General features: G+C 41.7%; 1 protein-coding gene across 1 annotated transcript in view; it reads left to right on the forward strand.

Annotated features, from left to right (window-relative positions):
* cntnap2a (contactin associated protein 2a) overlaps positions 1 to 22315 on the forward strand; it is a 297644-nt gene that overhangs the window by 238522 nt on the left and 36807 nt on the right. Inside the window, exons 16-18 of the mRNA XM_070985592.1 lie at positions 4794 to 4950; positions 7044 to 7171; positions 18694 to 18864. Of these exons, the coding sequence (XP_070841693.1) occupies positions 4794 to 4950; positions 7044 to 7171; positions 18694 to 18864 (456 nt within the window). The remainder of the gene's footprint in view (positions 1 to 4793; positions 4951 to 7043; positions 7172 to 18693; positions 18865 to 22315) is intronic.

Below are 22315 nucleotides of genomic sequence, written 5' to 3' on the forward strand. Positions count from 1 at the left end.
GATGTGAGGGAGCAAGGAAATGGTGGGGAGCATGAAGTAGAGAGAGGCCTAAATATGTGGGAGCCTGAGAGATGGAGAAAATGGAGGTGGGGATGGGAGGTGGGAGGGGTTCTCAAAGAAAATTGATGGATAGGTGGTCAGGGAGAGGAGAGAGATTGAGACAATAGAAAGAGACAGGGGAGCTCGGCTGAGACTCGGAGACAGATTAAAGGGAGCAGAGAGGAGAACGCGCAGACACACATACGCTCGTACAGATAAACAAAAGGACGGAGACAAAGAAAGAGGCGCACAGATTCTTTCTCTTTCTCTTTTTCTCATATATACCAAACACACACTATATTATCTCGAGCTCTCTCGAGAGATCCCGGGCATGGCTAATATGCCTCTGCACAGCTTCCCACAAAAACAGAGATGTTAAGAGGATAGGAGGCTAACAAAGACCAGCGGGTGCAGAGTGGAGACGCCAGGCTCTCTACACAACAAACAGAAATGCAAACAAACAACAACAACAAAGAAAAGGAACCAACGGCACCCCGGCAAAGAGGAATTGATCCACAGCTTAGTGTAAAAACTCTCCTGGATTGAATATGGTGGCATGATTGTGTGTATGAAGGGCGTACATGCTGTCTTTGTCCAGAGTCCTTTAGAGAGACACCAGGGGCATATTCATGTGAATGGGTGCACATGTTTTTGTCTCCTGATGAGTGTTTTTCAACTGAAGACAGTGTCCTTAAGACTTATTCTTATCCTTATGTTTTTCTGGATAATACAGTAGCTGCTCTCGTTAGAGGAGAAGGACTATTGATCCACTTTCACAGTCCTTAGAGATCAGTGCAAAAAGCAGGTGAACTGTTAATAGTCTCATTGAAGCATGCCTTTGCTCTGTTGTTCGCTCCACTGTACGTTTGCCCTCTGACAGACACCCTGTCACAGCGGGGTCAGAGAGGGAATTCGCTGTAAATGAAAGGCAATGCTAATATTCACTCTTTTAGGTGTAATGACTCCAGTAAAGGTGATTTCTGGGAGAGGTTTATGAGAAAGCCAGTCTAAGGGTTATGAATGCCATTCTGGCATTTCAGCTCCAACTGACTGCATTTCTTAAAAGCCATCATTTCCCAGATGGGGGATATGAGCGACTAAGCATGTCCACTGCCATTTTGGATCCACTGACCTTTCAGTTTACGGTCTGACAGTCAGGGGTGCGATCCCTTGATATGAACTAAGTGTGGCTCATGTACTTGTGTATGAGTCTGTGCACTGCAGAATAATCTTTGAAAATTTGAAACAAGCAATCAACCCTCCCTCCTTGTCGTCATCCCCAACAGCCAGTAACATTTTGTTGACTAAAGACAGTGTTTTGACGTAAAAAATATGCAACAATTCAATAAAGAAATGGCTTAATCTGCTGCTCTACCATCCATCCATCACGATTAAGTACCAGTTGTAACCAGCAAATAATTAATATAATATGAATGTTCACCAACTGGCTAAATTGTCAGTGAACAGAATTGGAGGGATCTGATGAATCAAGGACTGTCAGAAGTTACTATTTTATTTTCTGTATTTTCCATTTATCCACTTTCAAAACCACACTCAAGTCACAACATACTGTATCTTATGTTGCTACTCATACTCAGCTGAAGCCTTACACAAACATTAAGAATGACATTTGGTTCAGCTTATCACCATGGAGGCAGCAATCATGCTCTTTCTCTCGCTCTCTCTTCCTCTTCTCACTGCTTTCCTTCTCTTTTGCTGTCATTCCTTTTATCTCACAGCCTCCCAGTCTCCCACTCCGCATGTTTGTCTTTCCATATACAACTCTGTCTCCTCTGTCTTCTTCTCGTCTGTCTCTACAGCAGACAAGATGAAGAAGATGTCGACATTGACCTCTCAAGATAAGAGGGAAGATAAATAGTTGAGTGTGTCTGCAGGTGTGAGTGCATGCATGTTTTTGTGTAGAGTACGTAGAGTCAGCCTTTTTGCAGTCTTGTCTGTTTTCTCCTGTGAGCATTTAGCACGTTTGTGGTGTGATTTGTGGTGTGATAATGGAAAGAAGGGGGAAAGGATGAATGCAAAGAGTAAGATTAGAAAGATGAGACACAGACAAGAAATTTGAGTTTGGAGTTTTTTGGGGGAGGGGGTTTGTCATCCTTTGAGGTTTAACGGATAATTCTGGTTTGTTACGGCTTTGGTCTCTTATCTGCGTCGTTTTGGCTAATGTTTTATCAGTGATATCTTATGGTACAAGATATCTGTGTGTGTGCACAATTACGGCAGGTAGGGCAGATCAAAGCTGAACAGAGCAGCTCTCCAGGCAGAGCACGCATCTGTCTTTTTCCACTGCTTTTATTTTACAAACATTTGTTAAACTTAACCTTAAAAACTTTTGCCCCAACAAGACTTCTCAGGGATTTTATCAAATTCAAATCACATCTGCCTTTTTTCTGCCTGATGTAATGTTGCAACACTAATTTCACTGCAGCGGGACTTCTCAGCCCAGCCGACAGGATAAAACGCTGGCATTATAAGTTTCTGCAAATGTGGTTAATGTGGTTTGCAAAGATAGCAACATTTATTCAGGCTAATTGGACTTCTGATAATTACGGTGCACCGTCTTTTTAAACCCAGGACCATTGTACGCCCTCTCACTGCAGCTCTCCATGTGAACTGTGTGCAGGTATGATTCACATATATCTCCATCCATCCATCCTGTCATTCTCTCATCTCCCGCCGCTCCTCTTCCTCACTCTCCACTCCTCAGTGGTGTGCTTTGGCAGAGCTTGAACAGAATCACACAGGAGGGTTAAACTGGCACAAAGCATTTCCTCTCTGTATCGTCGATTACTCCACCGGAAAAACAGCTTAAGAGAAGGATCGAGTTGGATTTTTTTGTAATGAAAATAGTCACATATTACTTACTCTCCACCTGTCTATAAAAATTTAGAGTGAAGACTCCAGTCAGGTGTGTTATGACATGGCAGCGTTAGTGAGAGGCCAAACAGAAAGAGAATGTGCTGTTCACTCGCTGTTGCACACTGCGTGTTCTTGTTTGGCTTAGACACAAAACAGGGTGACTGTTGTTAGACTGGACTACACCTATATTATACATTTTGTTGAATTGTGTACTTACATTATCTGAAATGTTTCCGACATTTCCAATGTTCAAAGCAGGAGAAATCCATTATTCAAGGTAACGGTGCGTCTTGTGTGGTCGTCTGTTGCTATAACTTCCATGGAAACACCAGATGATACTTTACAGAGTGAGGAAAGATGTGACGAAACGTAATGTGAAAAAAGCTTTGGCACGTTATCTCATCCGTGAGCATGATTTCTGCCCCAGTCACGTTGGCTTTTCATCGGCAATGACGGTTGTTTAACAATGAAGACAACAACTTCTATGAACCCACTTGCCGATCGCTTAGAAATGGCCGCAGATCAGCTTCAAGGACGGTGACATGACACCTACTAATTGGGTTGAGGGGTGTTTCAGGAGGCTGGGGGCTTAGCTTGGTTGGCTGTGGTTGGGGACCTCACTGACCTATCTGTGAAGGTCTTAAATGCAACCTTGGTTCTCACTTCTATAGAAGTGCAACAACACAAACACACAGGCGCACACACATATGTCTCCACACAAAGGGAGAGGATTGTGAAGTCTCTGGAGGAGGCAGTGTTAATCCTATTGACAATGGCTTGTCTGAACAGTGGCCTGAAGAGAGATGAGGCTAATTCTCTTTATGAGGACAATAAACCCACAGATCACCAAGGCCAAACACACACACACTCATACAGAATATATATATATATATATATATAAACACACAGAGACACTTTCGTAGCTTCCTCCTGGAGTTTAGCCCCAGTTCAAAAAATCAAAACTGTAATAATGCAGTATATCACACCTCTCAATGCAACTGTGCTGCATTAAGTCTGCATCAATCCCCTCCTGTAAAAAATATGGCTCGGGAGGGTTCATTGTGTCTGGTGGAATTTGACAAAGCGATATTGACAATGCAGCTTATTTTCCTGGTATAAAGAGGGAAATGTAATATTGTTTCATTCTCCCTTGCTGGTATTGTGATGTATTTCCCGGCGCCAAAATATTTACACCTATCTCCCTGCCTAGATACTGTCTCATGCCGGAATACGTTATCCAAAGCAAAGAAAACAATATTACATTTCTTATTGAAAAGCAGTGATCCTTCACCTTTTATCCACTCGTTAAAGGACACACACACAGTCACGGGCACACATGCACGCAAAGAGGTGTTTCAGCACATCTGTGCACATTTGTTGTGCTCAAAAGTACCCACATTCACTTAAACACTTAAATCCACACAGATTCACACATAATAATGCAAAAGATAAATGTAAATGAACCACCGAGTGTGTGTTTTAATAGATCTCTAAAATCACAGGTGTGATCTGTGACTAAGTGTGCCTGCCAGTCTCAAAGGCGTTTACTATCCAGCTGTGTAAAACATGTTGAGCAAATGAATTACCTTCAGCATGCAGCTGCTTGCTGTCAATATAAATCACATTAATGCGACGAAAGCCTCAAACAGTTAATGATTTAACAATTAATCACCTGTAATGGGAAAGAGTTTGGACAGTTTAGTAACGCAACTTAATTGCCTCCACAAAAGTTTGTGTCTTTGTCTCTGCTGTGTTTTTCTGTGGGAGGCACAGTGAACGTTGCCGGATAGAAACCGCGCAGACATTACTGTACTTTTTCTTGAAAGGAACTTACATGTTGTTTTTTGTTTGTGTGTGTGTCTGTGTTTGCTCCCCAGATGGGACCCCCTACACATGGTGGGTGGGTCGGGGCAGCGAGAAGCACTTCTACTGGGGGGGCTCAGGACCCGGCATCCAGAAATGTGCCTGTGGCATCGACAGGAACTGCACTGACCCCAAGTACGACTGCAACTGTGATGCCGACCACAAACAATGGTAAGTCAGACTGTCACGTAAGAGTTCAGCAGGAGCACAAACAATTTGTATCGTATTGATTAAGTTTCACTTTTGGAGAGACTTTAAGTCTGCAGCAACAGCTGGCACTGAAAAGTTTTCAGTCACAGCAAGTCCACCCACTGCGGTGGAGCACAGGGGGCCATACAGGAACATTTATACAGCTGAGTCAGCACATCTGTTTATTTTCAACACTCTGCTTAATGCTACTTTGAGTATCCAGCTGTATCCACCCTACTTCACTTTTATAGATTTGCCCTATCACAAATGCAACAGTACATCTTGGTTATCAGAGGTTCGATAGCATATACACTGAATAAGAAATACGTTTACCCCAGAGTGTACCTGAAAATCATGGCTAAAGAAATACTGCCTTATTGTCTTGTTCCTTTAAAAACCTTTAACAGTACAAAATAGTAAAATAGCAAAATCTGTGGTTGTCAACTAGAAATAAGGAGCAGATTTTGGCTACTTTAGTCAATCAAGGACCAGAAAAGTGCCAATCCGACACTGCTATTGTAAACTGCACATGTCCAGCGTTTGAATAGAAAGCTTGATATGCATAGTAACAGTAACTACTTAGAGTCAATAATGATTCATTCAGTGTCAACATTCTTCTTTTGAACTACCTGGATCAAATTTATTCAGTCAAGATTCTGCTCTTCCGATTCACCACAAACCAGCTTCACTTGAACAGTTGGGCTTCATGTTTTGTTCTTCAGGGACAGAGGAGTGTTTGTCTTTCAGTGGGTCAGAGGAACTGACTGAACTTGTATTTTACTTTAACAATATCAAATGTTTTTCCAAAGTACTGTGCTTCATGCTTGCAGCTGTTTCTAAATTAAACTCATTTAAAAAAGAATTGTAAAGGTCAGTGTACCTATTAAGTGCCTATTATGTTTCATAAGTACATGTTATGTTACCAGAAACTTAATTCTGGTTGACATTCACGCATAAAAACTTCTCTGAATCTCTGCATATCTCCAGCAAAGAACACAACCTCACAACCTCTTGTCTGAAAGGCTGCAAAATAATTATAATTCTATATCAAGTGAACTTTGAAGAGAAACATGACATAGCCGTGGAAAGTTCGAAGGAAATTTTTTGACTGTGAAGCTAAAATTGTCAATACTCTAATGCTAATGTCTGCAGTAATCTGTCAGCTCACACGCTGCCTTAGCTGGACTGTCTGATGAGGTGTCTAACTTCAAAGGCTGAAGTGACTGAATGATGAATGCCACCATCAATGATGAGTTTATTTAAGAGGGGTGTTTGCCTCCAGATCCAACAGTGTGTGTTTCAAAGCTCTTTTAGCCAGCTGATGGATCTTCTCATTAAACCAATGTCTGTGGGTGTGTGCATACTGTATGTTAGCAGGAGGAAGAGATTTCATTTGCTTTCAAGTCCCCCCCCCCAAAAAAAAAAAAAACTGATGAGATTACAAATAAGGCTTACTCTGTCTCGTTCCCTCCATTAATATTGTATGCATTAATGTCTCATTGTTTGGCTGAGTGAGTTTTTGAAATATCACCCATATAACTCTATTTCCACTCATTACCCATATTTTGCCAGCACACAGGAGCACATGCACACACAAAGCTGTAAATTACATTTTACTGTTTCATTTCCAAACTGCAATGAATGGCAAACTATTGAAATCAAATAGAAGATTTTAGAACAATTCCTGATTTAAAGACTATGATTTCAATTTTCAAGTTGCACAAGATACTACACAGTTATGTAGGTAAACACCTAAATATTTCCAAACAAATACTCTATGGATGCACATAGGTACATGTACACACATACACTATTACTTATGTCTACATATGCACACATAGACCATAAACATTTGCACACACAACCAGTCAAAAACCAAAACTCGAGTTGTATGTACTTATTCCTTATTATAGATGTTAAAAATCTGCTTATAATTCCAAACACACAATACATGTGTGTATATTAAGTAGTATGAGCAATTGCAATGCTTGATGTACGATGATAACATACACCCAGCTGTCGTGCCATACATGGTAATCCTGCTGTAATACTATGATTTATTTCCACTCATGCAGGAGAGAGGACTCTGGTGTCTTGGTGTATAAAGAGCACCTTCCAGTCAGCCAGATTGCAGTGGGTGACACCAACAGACCGGGCTCTGAGGCCAAGCTGACTGTCGGACCACTTCGTTGCCAAGGAGATAGTAAGTGTTATGTCGTGCATCCATGTGTAGTGTGGAGTTAAAGTCATTTCAGCAATCTTTAGTATTTTGAGTGACGGGCAGCTTGGCAAATAGGTTCTCATTCCCAGAGTGTCGGTGCTTAACGATCTTCTGTGTCTCGTACAGAAGCACAACGTACCATTTAGCCTCTGTATGAGACGCACCGGGCTTTCAGCTAACAGCTCCAGCCATCCAACACCTTCTCATCCCAGGTCGTCAACATTGACTCTGCTTTAAGCCTCACTGCCAGAAAGCTTTTTAACACATGGTTAATGAACTGTTTGGTGACTTTTAGGCATCTAAAGTACTGGGTAAGAAAAGATGTTTCACTTTCAGTTTCTCACAGGACACAAACCCCAGTCTCCTGGGTCAAAGTCGTATGTATAACCCACCACCCCGCCCACCACTCTTACTAATACTATGTCACCTCGCTCTGAGCTTTGAAGAAGTGCTCCGGCTGGGCTGATAATAGTGGAGGTTGGTGATTTATAATCAAACTATTACAAAGCAGTAATACATAACAAATGAAAACCTAAAACCCTGAAACAAAATTAGGTTGTAGATAGTATTGATCAGATTTAGTTTAATGGTTTAATAATACACATTATTGGAACCCAAACAAAGATCTGATCTCTCTGAGTCCAGACTGTGGGACACTCTTGAGGTTTCTGCAAAAAATGTGAAAAGGTCAGTGATGGAGCCAGGAGCTAAATCACGCTGTGCTTTAGAAGTATCAAGATCTTAAGAAAAAATTCAGACCTTACAGGGAGCCTGCACCGGAAAGTGAAAGCATACTGGATAAGCTGCAGGTGCAAAGGAGACCTTTGAGCAAGGCAAGAGGACTGCAATTACAATGGCCTAATTGAGAGGAAATATGTGCATTAATGACTTCCTCCAAGTCAGCCGCTGAGAGGAGTGGTCTCATTTTCAAAATAATTCTCAGCTGGATGTCGAGACATGACTGCATAACCTTTGCGAACGGCTCAGCAAAGGTTGAATCAAGAGATCACCTCCAGTCTCTTTAATACAGCTCGTACTAAAATTGCCCTGTTGACATTGTGTGCAGCTTTCGAACAGCTGGAGGAGCACACAGACTTTTTTTTATTTGACGTTAAGCTCTAGGAAAATCCTTTGACAAACAGTCAATGTTATTTGAAGACACTGTTGAAAATAGTTGAAAATGTGTGATCATTTTACTTCCTGGGAGAATTTATAGAGAAAATCAAATGGGACATATAACAGAAGTCTTGAGGCTGAACAGTATAGTAGTAGGTAAAGGTTGTCTCACCTATTAAGGTTGCTCTATGATGTCTGTTGAACCATGGCAGTGCTGTGTCTGAAATGCCAGCACATTGCGAGAGCAGGTCAGGTAGTACCGCATGGACAATTGAACATAAAATCTAGAACAATTAAGATCTAATTCTCCTGTATCTTTTGTCCAAAGAAGGTCATTTGTGTATCGTATGCAGGGAAGCAGCAATACCGCATCCTTGTGAATCTATGACAACAAGTAGCATCGTTGGAAACTGACACTTTTGGTCTGTGACCTCTCTATAGGTTCAGTGTAGACAGACGCACGTAGAATGCATTTTTAGGTCTCCAGGCCGGCGACAGGCGTGATGAGAGACATTGTGTTTCTGGTTGTCCCTCCATCTGTCCGCACAGAACATACATACATCCAATTCAAACAAACAATCCATACAAACACTTTCTTCAAATTGGGCACAAACGCCCACCTGAAATAAAGGATTAACTGATTAGATTTTGGTGGTCAAAGGTCAAGGTCACTGCGATATCATAACACTTTTCTGGTCGTTATTCAACAGTGTAACTCAGGAACAGACGGGGATGTTGTGACCACATTTGATCAGATACTGAACTGGTGACTCTGATCTTGGGTGCCCACCTTGAAAGTGTGTGTAACTGCATAGATTTAGAGCAATTTGAAGATGTGCTTGAAGCGTCCACGTTTTAGAATTTGTAACTTTTTTGCAGCAACATTCATATTTGAAGAATTGTTTACTGCCATCTCTCCAACTGTGTTCTATCAGTGTCAGCCAAGCATGTGCACACATACAAGGACTGTGTGCACCATGTGATGAACCTCCCTATCAGGCCTCTGCACACCTCTGTGAAAATAGTCTCTAAGTGAAGACAGCATGTTTCTCACTTGAAATTGTTCACTGGAGTCCTACATGTCAACAGAGTGATAACTTCTGTTTTCCAAAAAAAATATGCTTAATACCCTTTATTGAATTCTTCAATACATATATTTTCCAAGTCTGATGGAGGCATGTAATCGCGAGGTGGTAACTCTGAGGGAAAATTACTGATAGAAACCATGTCAGTGCCAGCTGTTTCCATCACATTTGACGTAGAAAGGTATGTAATGGGAGAAACTGAAAGGATTGTGTAATAATGGAGAGCTCACAATCTGATATGATAGCTGGCTACATGTACACTCTTACACTTATATTACTAGTTGAATTCATTATTTTAAGTGCCAGGTGCTTGGTGCACAATTTACCACAGAAGCTAAAAAAAGCGAAAAAGAAGCCAAGCATCGAAAACTTTTATATTATCTCCACATCAGAAAAATCTAATTTAAAGCAAGGACACACAGAGAATGGTGAATGACACGATGATTAACTCTCTTTGTTTGTAAACATCAGCATCATTTCTACATGGTCACACCTGAACATATGGAGTCAGTCAGTCAGGGACATCCATTCATTTTCATTTTTAAATGCTCAACAGTGTTAGCACAAAAGAAAAACCCATTCCACTCTGCTGTAGAAGTGCCCCACCTTTACCAGGGTTGCACCACACTTGAGGCACCACCCATGAATAGATGTTGCTCTACTTACACACATCAAAGCATTTGGCGAACCCCAAATTAAACCCACCCACTGTATTTCTTTAGGGGTGATGGAAACTGTGCAACTGTACCATCAGGGAGGACTTGGCAATAGTTAAAATGTCTGAGGAGTTTATTCTCAAAACAGGATTTAGCCACACAGTATATGCTACTTTATTTGACCTTAACAATCAACAGAAAGAAGAAAGGAGAGACTGCTTTGGTCTTAATTATCCTCACTCTCTTCATGTGGAAGACAATTTTCCCTCTTTCTTCATCCCTAATCCCAGTGGAAATTAAACATTATAAGTATGTCTTTGACTGCACAATACATGCAGACATTGTTCGCCAAACTTTTGGAAAGTAACAAACCTCTTTTGACAAATAGAATGTGCTGCTGATGGTTTGAATAGGGTCTTAAATTAATTAAATTAAAAACTATTGTGACAGAGAACAAGAGAAAACACTTCATGCATAGCTGAGTACAATTGGGCACATTGTTATTCTCGGGTTGCACTTGAGTGTGAAAATAACGCATTGCTCATATTCACATTGTGCCGATCAATCGTAATTGTTTTATCTTGACTCTCTCTCTCTCCTCTGGAAAATTATTATATGTATGTGTATGTGTGCGTGTGTTTTTGTGTCTGTATGCACATGTATTTGTGCTTATACTTTGTGTGTGGCCAGATAAAGGTATCTGAACTCTATTCAGAGACTTTCCATCTAAACACATCCTCCCATCCTTGTATTCTCTTCTGTCTTGTCCTTGTAGTTTTGGCTGTTTCTCAGGTAAACATCAGATATCAGATAGTGCAGAAACACACACTCATGCACACACTGGGAGGTCGTTTAATCCTTGCTGTGTCTCTTCTTTTCTAGTCTTCTAATCAGTGTTGGCACACTGCTCTCTGCGGGACTTTGGGTCATCTGGAAGACACACACAGATTCTGCCACTTTATCATATTGACCACCTTTCTTTCCTCCCAACTCATGAACCTGTTGTGCTTTGCTTCATTTTGTCCTGAACCTACCTTTGATGTGTCGAGTTGGCATGGATTAATTGCATCGCATTCCTGATGCGTCTGTCATAGTTGGCTAAATGAAACATTTCTCATTCTCAATCTGAGTGGGCTTTCACACAAACTCATAAAAGTCAAATGGATGATGGAAACCTTATCCTAATGATGTAAAGCCATACAGCCATAAAGAATAGCTCCCATTACTGGGAGATATTCAGTAGCTGCAGGGCTGGAAAAACACACACCAGCAATGTGATGCGCACCAAAACACCCACAACCACTGATTTGGAAGCCTGTGTATCGGGGTGTCACCAGGCAACTTGAAGATGGCGCGGGATTACACTTGTCAACATGTCGACACCGTCTTACTCTTAGGAAAAGCAGCACTTTTATAACATTTCCTCCCCAGATCAGCGCATCCTGGTTACTGTACTTTGAGTACTTCTTCTGTGTGTGTGGTGTGTCAGGTGTACAGTATTGGTATCAACTGACCAGGAGCCAAGCTTTGTCAGCTTATTATGCCTCAGGACAGCCATGTGTCTTTTATCTCATCCCTCCTGATTATGATCTGAACCCCAAACAGACTGTAACTACAGCAAAAGGTATTTTATTTAGTCTTGAACAAGTGAATCAAACTACATTTGAGAAGGCAACATCAGTGACTGTCACTTCCCAAATGTATTACCCATTGAAAAGATTCAGAACAGAACTGTGCGAATTCCTCAATCAAGCGGTTTTGTCGTTTGAGATTGCCTCTGCCTCGCCCGTCATCTTTATTTTTTCTATCTCCTAAGACGCAATAGATTAAAGCAGCATAGAGAAGAAGTAATGTCGGCATCTGCTGTGTGATGTAACAAAATACCAGAGAGGTTTTGTAGAAAGTAATATCCTGTGGAGAGGAAAAGCAAACATGGATTTAATCTTTTGTGCAAGGCAGCATGATCATTACGATAATAATGCTTCATATATTATCTATTGACTGCTCATTTTTCATAGTAAAAGGAATAATAGAGTAGAGCTATGCAATCTCAGTGGACTGTGAGTGCAGATATGTGCATTCTCCCTGTTTTATAGAGAGACTGTGCTGCATTTAAAATTTGCCCAAGAAATATAGCTAAGAATGCCACAAAGTTTCCACTCTCGTTTTTATCTATCCTCTCAGTCCATCCGTCCATTCATCGGGGAGCAGGAAGTGGCCTGGTTCTGTCGAGGGTGCAGAACATGACAGAACACCTGCCCCCGCTCCTCACTGGTGTCACACTCATTATGGTCCCTTCATCAACAATCTGGTGCCACTCTCACTAATGTCCCTTCATCACAGAGCTGCCAACATATAAACAAACCATGATTTAATGACCCATGACATCACATCTGTTTGTGTGTGTGGGTCTATCATGTTGCAGTATGGCAGACACAATTACCAAAGATGGATCCTTCTGTCACTTGGAAGGAGCCATATTCTCTTTGTCTTACTCTATTATCCACTGTGTGTGTCTGAGTGTGTGTGTGAGAGAAGAGAGGGAGAAAGAGAGAGTCATCCTCTTTTATATTGAGTGACCAAATTAACAAACTAACCTTAAAATGAAGATGACTTTGAGGTATGTTTGCAATAGTGCTGGCCAAGACACTGGAACATGGAGCATACATTATATATTGGCCCATTAAGGCATATTACACATATATTAAAAAATTCACACGTGAATAGGTACTCCGTTTATGATTGATGCTTCTCATACTGTGCATGGAGCTTTGTCTCAGTAAGAGCAATGATGATTGGCTGCCATATAATGGGTTTTCATAGGCAAATGACTAATGTACCAGGCAGTCAGCGAAAGTTTTAGTACAGAGGTGTGTGTGTGTGTGTGTGTGTGTGTGTGTGTGTGTGTGTGTGTGTGTGTGTGTGTGTGTGCGCGCATGCTTCTGTGTGTGTGTTTGTCTTTCTGTGGTTGGCATAAAAGCAAGTCAGAGTATAACTTTGCGCGTGCGTGCGTGCGTGCGTGCGTGCGTGCGTGCGTGCGTGCGTGCGTGCGTGCGTGCGTGCGTGCGTGCTCCAGCATTAATGAAGTCCATTTCCATGGCTAGTTTAATGGCAGCCTATACACTCCCAGGAAGACAGAGAAGAATTAGTCCCATTTATTGATGTTAAAAGGGTTTGGACATATTAATAGATGGGAATGAAAATAAATGACAGCAAATGAAGCAAAGCAGCGCATATTCTATTATTATAATGTAATGCACCTGTTATGAGACATGCTTGGCGTCATGGCTGAACAGAAATGAAAGCTTACGAGGGTCACCTATGATAGTTTCATATTAATCAACTGGCTTGTACTCATTAGTCACTGTTCATATGCCCACATGTAATTGATGTAATTCAAACATGCTTTTTAAGATGTTGAGGGTCTCGTCAGGCTCATCACTGTAAGCTTTCTTTAAAGGACCACTGTGTAAGGTTTATCTATTGACAACATGGCAGAAGTTGTCCACCATGTTGCTTTGCCATGTTTCTACAGCAGCCCAGAGCAGACAGACCAAACACTGTCTCTACTTTTGCGTATTCCATGGCAACCATAGTTTCAGGCTTTCATGTTATTATAAGTAGCTGAGTGGCTGTACAGGTGATCAAAAACAGTCGACAAAGCCAGTTTGAATTCTTTTGACACTGAGCCAGTTCCATTAAACCTGAAGGAGGAAAACCAAAGATGATCATAGAATTGTTTCTAATCCCCACTGAAGATGTTTGGACCACCTGGTGGATGTTTTTACCCAAAGCACTTTACAGTCCCACATGCACATGCAGGTTTTAGCATAGCATTACCTTCAGCGTATGTGTACTCCGTCTGTCTAACAATGATTTGTACACTAGAAATAACTTAAAAGAAAATGACTAGATGACACGTATTTTGCTGTCTTTCTGACTTTAATCTCCCTTGGTCTCTCCATTCATGTGATTATATCTCTGAGGGCATACTGCTAAAAATGTATGACAAGCACCTTAATTACAAAGTGAGATTGATAAAGGCTTCAGAGGTCTCAAATGATGCACACAAATTACCTGAAGATTCAAATACTACATTTACTGTGAATATACAACACCATAAATTTACAAACCACAAATGGCTCAATTGCACACAAATGAGATGAAATAGAGGTCTCAATGGAAATTTAAGAAGTAATGGAAGTAAGAAATGCATGTTGTGCCATAGAGCAGCACATTTCTGATCTTTATATGTAGGTTCAAGTGTTATGTTTTGAACAATGATGTCTGAGCCATGCCCTTAGGACCACTTTCTCAGTCAGATGCATCATCTTCCAAGATAGGTGCTGCTCCCTTTTGTTATATGACACTATTGTTAGCACTTTGATGAAAAATCCTCCCTCTGCACCTGAAGTAGGTAACAGAATAAGGCGCAAGTGGCAAAGTTAAATGAGATGGCACAGTGTGTGTGCTCTAGCAGCCCTGATATCTTAAATGGCACGATCTAAAGTGATATTATTACACTGCAATCCTGCATGTGTGAGGATGTGTGAGAATGAGGTTATTAATGAGCTGTTGTTGCAGTGTGGTCTACTCTGCGGGCAGCCAACAGTATACATGAATTTGTGTTTCTAATGTGTATGAGCATGAATTTATATGTGTGCTTGTTTGTGTGTGTGCCTCAAAATGTCCTTGTTAATGACCTGAGATAGTGCAGTCAGTCATCCTTACCATCTGCTGGTACTGGCACATAACCCATCTGGTCAAGCATAGACAGATGAATCATCTAGTTGGCTTCCAGACCCAAGCTTCACCTCAAACTGCATCTCACATCATGTCAGCTGGTACAGTTCAGTGGGCTTCTTTTTCTTTCTTTTTTTTATACATGTGTCCCTGTGGCCTAATCCAGAGGTCAACAGCTGTTTTCAGTCTTTAATGCAAGACCAGGTTTCGGTCAAATGAGTTGATGGGTCCTTGTAAAGAAACGTCTAACTGTGAAAAACATCTACTTGTGTAGTGCGAAAATGAATGAGAATGATAATTTAATAAGACGAGGATGGGGTGGCTGCAGATGTGCTCAGTTGTTCTTGATTATGATCAGGATTGTTCTTTATCGATGTTGACTGGTCGAATGATGGTTCTTTTGGGATTCGCCTTTGTGTTTTTTTCACGCTATGTTTGTCCCAGACCACGTGGTGCTTCAAGTGGAAAAGTCAGAGGATCACCAATATTAGTAGGATACATCATCAGTCTGGACTAAAATGCATCAACAGACCAACATTGCCATTCGAAGAGCTACACCACAAGCATGTCTAAAACTATAATGTTTAACAAATTCTGCTTCAGTCCAACTATGGATTAATATAAAACAGTAGCCATATGTCAGACGTCCCCTATAGTCGCAGGATTGAACTTCACTGATTGGATTGCACACTGTGAAATTCCATCCTCCAGATCGAGCTGATGTTGTTGACTGATGTGCTGTTTTACAATATGTTTGGGGTTTTTTTTGGTTTTTTCTTTTGGATGCTGCACTCAGTCCTTGTAAGCATTGTGAAGTGTGCACAATAGTGCACTGGGATAGGAGGTAGTAGAAGCCACCAATACGCACCAGAAGACCATAAACCATTTTATCTACACTTTAAAAGAAGAAAAAAAAATGAATATCAATGGACCATTATCCTGTTCCGCCAGTAAAAGCATTTAACATTGGAGTAGCTCAGCAATGGAGGCCACAGACATCCTGAAAGTAGATCTGAGATACTCCTGGCTAAGCCAAGTAGCGCACCACACAATGAGACCAAGTACATCCAGGAGAAAAAGGGACAACTGGATTAGAATTTCAGCACTGGCATCACCTTGAGAACCAATTAGACAAAGAAAAATGGCTTGTCAATAAAACCACTTCAGATTCCATCTGAAGACTGGCTGTCTGTGAATCAGCCATCATTAACCATTGACACAGTTCCTAAAAAGGCTTACTAGTTCGATGTAATGTAAGTCTTCTAAATATGAACACGTAAAAAATGTTCCAATCGAACGCAGCAGGAAACAGGTAACACATGAATGAACTGTCTGTCTTCCAAGGCTGGTCTGCTTGTGTTCGCTGTGGCAGGTGGCTGTTCGTATCAAACTCATTTCATAGAACTTAGGCCAACAAATTTGTGGCATAAACTTAATTTACCGTGCCTTTAAGCGTGTTATCAGGCATTATGGTTAGCAATTAAATATTTGCAGTGTCTCAGTTAGGAGAGACATTTATGGGCTGCATCAGTTTTTGAAGCATTTGTTTGATAAACATTTCAATATGGGAGGGATAAATGTGCCACAGGGCCTAGCCAACCAGTTGCATCTGTGGGTCTGGCACAGGGGCAATCAGAGGTTTATGATTTGGCGTCTATTTATTCCTCTAACACCTCTTTCTCTCCAACACTCAGTTTCTGTCAGCCCCCTAATTTGTTGTTCTCCTTTGCTTCTCACACCATGGATCTCTTTTGAGTCCTTCCTCCCAAACCTCCCACTTCCCTTTCTTCCTCTTGTTCTCTCTCTCTCCCTCTGAAGCGTGACTCACCTCCCGGCTATGTTTCTATATCTTTGTGTCCTTCTTGCTTCTATGTCTTTGTCAGAGTTCCTTTTGCTCTCTTGCTCAAAGCTATTAAGGTCTCATTTGGTGTATACAAACAGATATCACAGCCCATTTTTTTTTCCATGTTATTAATGTATTTGAGATGTTATTGCATATTTGTGCTCTGAGGGATTTTGATTATGCAGTGTACACAAAAGAAAACTGGGTAAATTCTTTGTGTGTGTGTATATGAATACAACTTTTTGGTTATTTCATGTGAAATTCCATCATTTTTCTGCCTTTAAGCCCCTGCATATGCTGCAATCATCAAAACAATTCCTTTGTAATGTGTCACTGATTGTGCGCCTGGGTGTCACCAGCTATGTGGCCCTTCCTTTCCTTTCTGCTATGATGGAACATCACACTAAACAGATAATTTTTTTTTTTCTGTGGCCTCTGCAGGCTTCCTCCTGTTTAGTCCTCAATTAACCCTGTTCAATAATTGGCTGGACTCCCGTAGAGGAATGAACAGTATTCCAACTTCAAACACACTAATCACAAAGACAGCATCAGTAGGTGGTCGTGTGTGCACGTGTGTGCGTGTGTGTGTGCTTGGCCGCTATCTGCCCTTGCCCCTGGTGACAGAATGTTAGGCGAGGAGGAGAAGGGAGGAGCTAAGCCCAGTCATTGGGGAGCGCTTATCACAGTGAACCAGGAGACACGCAAACACACAGAGATGCATGGACACAGGTGCACACCTGCACTTACAGGCGTGCGATTGCACAACGCACGTGAGCGCATTTGCACGCATAAACGGGTGGAAACTCACACATGAAAGGAAGCGAAGAGGGGCTGAAATGATAAGTCAATTAACTGATTAGTTGCTCAGCCAAAAATTAATCAGCAAAGATTTTTTTGAATGGCACACATTCTCGATCCTGAGAATTTGCTGCTCATCCTCATGAAGTGAATAAATAAAATAAAATGTAATCTTGTAGATGCAAAGACGCAAATCAGATTCATAATTAAAGGGTTCGTTGAACAGTTGCTTTAATCATTGGGTGCAGTCCTATCACGCCCTTCTTGAACACACATGCTGTCCCTTCTGCTCCACTGTTCCTCTTCACTGTTCCTCCAGGGTTATGGTGGAGGCTCTGTGGCCAATTCTCTGAGGCATCAAAGAACTCTCACACAGCTGATACCACATTAGCCTTCACTCTTTTCCTCTTCCTCCTACTCTCCATGTGCAGCCCAGCTCATCCTCCTCCTCCTGTCATTTGCCCTCTGCGTGACTTTACTTTCCTCTTTTCCATCACTTCTTCAATATTCTGTCCTCTCACCCGTGCCTGGCCTCTTTCCTCTTCTTCCGTCTTTTGAGCGCTCTCCACTCCTCTGCTCCTCCTCCTCTTCTTTCCTCCCTACTCATCATCTTCTTTGAGTGATAGGAGCGAGACAGAGACATGGCAAGGCGAGAGTAGAGGAGACAGCAGAGAAGTCACTTCATCAACCACAGTCTGATAATTCATCAGCAGCTGTTTAACGTGCTGCCACTTTGTCTTCATTAGTAGCTGCTGGTTTCGCTTCATAAAAGTCATTAGAAAAGTTGTTATCAAAAATCCCGCAACACTTTGTCCATGTACCCTTGTCCCCTTCTCAGGTCCTCATTCAGAAGAAAACCAGAGGTCTCTCTGCCATTGTAATATGATCAACTTTCTTTTGAATACTACTGAAGTTGCAGGAAATTACAGGCTACGTTCAGACCTTTGCACAGACATACAGTTTTAGGTGATGGATTCATTTTTGCTGAGGAGATATTAAATGAGCCACATTAAACAATGGAAGTGAGATAACAGTGTTTTATCCAGAGTAGATTGATAGCTCTTCGAAATGAAATGAAAATGGATGCATAACCATTTGAAATGAAACCATTTCCACAATGAATTCATTCTGCGGCTTATCAGAACGGGTTACAGTGTTTGCCACAGTGCTAATGGGGGGTACAGAAGATGTATGTGTGATGGGCAGGCTCAGATTTATGATTTTGCTTGTTTTTTTTTGGTGTGTTTTTTTTTTTTTTCACAGATAACTACTGGAACGCTGCATCATTCACCACCCCGTCATCCTACCTGCACTTTGCCACCTTCCAGGGTGAGACCAGCGCTGACATCTCCTTCTATTTCAAGACCAGCGCGCCCTACGGCGTCTTTCTGGAAAACCTGGGCAACACTGACTTCATTCGCTTGGAGCTGAAATGTAAGATGCATCAGAGTGACACTGTGTGTTCATGAGAGTCATTTCCCTCTACGTTTACCTCTCTTATTCTCTCTGTCACTCTGACTCTCCATCAACCCCAGTGTGAGGTTTAATGCAGCAGTCAGTCTGATAGCACTGGGTGCAACCTGTCACCCCACACACACACACACACACACACATACGCACACTCAGAATCACGTAGACGCACAGACTGATGCAGACGCACACACCATTCAATTGCCTTCCTGATTGTGGTGCACTACTTTGTGTGATTGCAAGAGCAAGCAATCATTTATTTAAGGTAATTGGTGTGTGCAATAATTATGTCCATTATGAACCTCTGTTTAACCAAATCACCCATTTTCAGGGATGACAAAACACAAGCCCTCTCACACACACACACACACGAACAGACACACACAGACAGTGTCTCTTTTTCTCAATTTTTTTCTAAAAACCATTCATATATTCATATATGTGGGAGCATTCAAGGGCGCGTTCACATCGGAAAGTTTGAACCAAGGTTCATGCTTGTTACCTTGTATACATTCGATCTGTTTAGTTCGGCTTTCACATTGTAATTATTGGCACGCACTGAAGACCTTTATATGACATGTCTACTTCCTCTCATCATCACCTACATGGGCTGCATCTCCCCGTGCTTGACATTGATTGGTTTGTACACGGGCGTGCATCTGACTTTGAATTAAAGGAGAAAAGTCAACAGATTCATTTCATCTTGTTGCCACTATAATTATAATATGGCATCACTACCAGCAGCACCAACTTCAAGAGCAATGCTGGAGACTAGCTCGAATTCGCCAAATGAACATCCTCGTCCTCGGTCTGTCATCCCTTCCAAAAATACCTGGAAGGTGCCTTTTTATGAGTTTTTTCCAGTTGACTTGAACGTCGTCGGAGCATATGTCAATTAAAAACTTGGTCTCCTCCTTTCCCCATGTGCTTCCATGGCTCACTTTTCCTGTTCTGATGATAGCTTGGCATAACTTCCTGTAATTGATCCAAAAGTCCAAACTATCAAGAAAGATGTTTTCACGCTCTAAACAAATCAGGCTGCGGTTCAGTTTAATGTGAACCTTTTTGCCAGACCAGGGTTCAGCTGTTTGGTCCAGACCATGGTCCAGGGGAAGGTTCACACCTGTAATTTTGGTTCTGATCAAACTTAAAAACTTAAAAGCAAACAGCTTTGCACCACCTTCACATTATCTAAGTCCTTTCTCAGACTTACGATTGACATGTCATGTGAAGGAGGTTCCTGGCATAGCATGGCGGTAGATGAGAGATCACATTTCATTAGGACTCAAAGGGATTTGAGCATTTGGTGTCAAACACGCTTACTTACCATTTCCTGCTGGTGTGCCTGGCCCATCATTTTGTGTCAAAATGCCAACCAGCAAATAGACACAAAGTCGAAAACATGGTTTTCGAGCCAAAGTGCTTTCTAAAGCCATTACACTGAATTATGTCCGCTGGTTTGTGGCCTTAAAGTTCTGTAAGATTTTTATATATTTATTTTTCCAGCCTAACCAGCATTTGCACACAGTCAAATACACACCTATAAATGCACACATTTATTCTTGCAGGAAAAACAATGTGCTGACACCTCACTGTACATGCAAGAGTGAGACGTTTGCCAAAGGGTATTGGTATTTGTCTTCCACACAACGTGCACACAAGAACACATAGAGATACAGTAAGTATATAGTCTGTCACGGCTGCACAGCAGGCCAAAGGAGATAGGGAGTGTGTGTGTGTGTGTGTGTGTGTGTGTGTGTGTGTGTGTGTGTGTGTGTGTGTGTGTGTGTGTGTGTGTGTGTGTGTGTGTGTGTGTGTGTGTGTGTGTGTGTGTGTGTGCGCGTGTGCGTGTCCCAAGGCTTTTAAAATGCCCCCACATCGATTTCCTCTCCCCTCTCCCTCGCTATCATCTTGCATTTTGCCCCACAGCACACGTTTAGACACACAAACGCAAAACCACTTGCGTGCACACAAACACACACACATACACGTAAACACACACATAATCTCTGCCCTCTCGCTGGTGCAAAAACTGTATCTGCTGCAATCCCGTCAGGGCATGAAATGACTAGCATTAGGCCAGAATAGCATAGCTTTGCTTTTGCAGGAGCTCCACACATTTGGAGATACACACACACACACGACCTTGTACAAAGCACACATTACTGTGACCTCAGCAGACTCATGTGGACTCTATTTCTCTTTGAATCTTCTTAGTAAGAAGAAGGCATAGACACATTTGAGAGGCAGCGTTGAAGACGCTTTCAGAACCATGTGAACTGGGCTGGTAACAGGATTGAGGACAGATAGAAAAGTCCCTAAATACAGAAATGCTTTACTTTTGGAGTGCTCTGAATCTCAGTGGAAAGTATGTATGTGTCATGTTTTGAGCCCTTAAGGAGCTGCGACTTCAGTTAGTCTTGCCCAAAGGTTAGAAATGTTTTCAGTCTGGGATCCAGCAAAGAAATGTACTTTGCCACACGAGACCTTGGCTTATAAAATTGCGTTATTGCCTTTTTTATGTGAAGATCAGGCAGACACAAAGTTTACATCTGAAGTTTAGCAGTAGTCTGTGCAGCTGTAGCATTTTAAAGTTGTCAATGTCTTTCTGACTTCTGAAGAAAGATCTAGTTATCTACTGAGCAGCAAAGCAACAAGCCAGACTCTTCAAATGACTGTCAGAAGTGAATCTTTATCTCACCGTATCTGTTCTGTAGTCAGGATGCTTTGCATTGTGAGCGTTAAAGTTTTCTGCTGATAAACATAAAAAAAGTTTTATTTGAAGAGCCTTCTCGTCACAAAGAGACGCTTAGCTTTTGAGACGTTGCTTTAAATCTTGTTTCAGCATAAACAGCGGCAGGTTTGCTGTGGCTCTCCCAAGTTTGGCTCACACTTGAATAGAGTTTCCCTCCTTAAAGGGGCCAGACTGTTCCAGCCATGCCAGGAGTGAAAAACACAGAGCGAAAAGGCTAACAGACAAACAACAGGAGAGAGATTGAGGGGATAATGCACTGCTAGCGATGTGAAAATAGATGAGCAGCAAAATGAATCTTCACATTAGACAAACACACACCCACATATATGCACCCCCACCCAAGCAGCGATTGCTCACATAAAGGCACAATCTCTTTGGCTATTTATCATTGTTTGGTTGTGCTGTGCTAACACATAATTTAGAAGTTGGCTCTTTCTGCCTGCATACTAAAAGATGAATAGAAGAACGTATAGCCAAAATAAAAAGCTCTGCTGGGGTTTGTCTAGGCCAACATGCAAGTACACCTCACACACACATCAACACTTAAAATGTCCATCACAGTCGTGCAAGTAGATGAGGCAAGCCTTGTGCTCTGAGGGCACTTTAGTTTTCATTCCCGCCTGTGCATACAGAATAAAAAAGGAAGGGTTTAGGGCATCC

Source organism: Chaetodon trifascialis, chromosome 18 (genome assembly GCF_039877785.1).
Source record: "Chaetodon trifascialis isolate fChaTrf1 chromosome 18, fChaTrf1.hap1, whole genome shotgun sequence".
NCBI classification, from domain to species: domain Eukaryota; kingdom Metazoa; phylum Chordata; class Actinopteri; order Chaetodontiformes; family Chaetodontidae; genus Chaetodon; species Chaetodon trifascialis.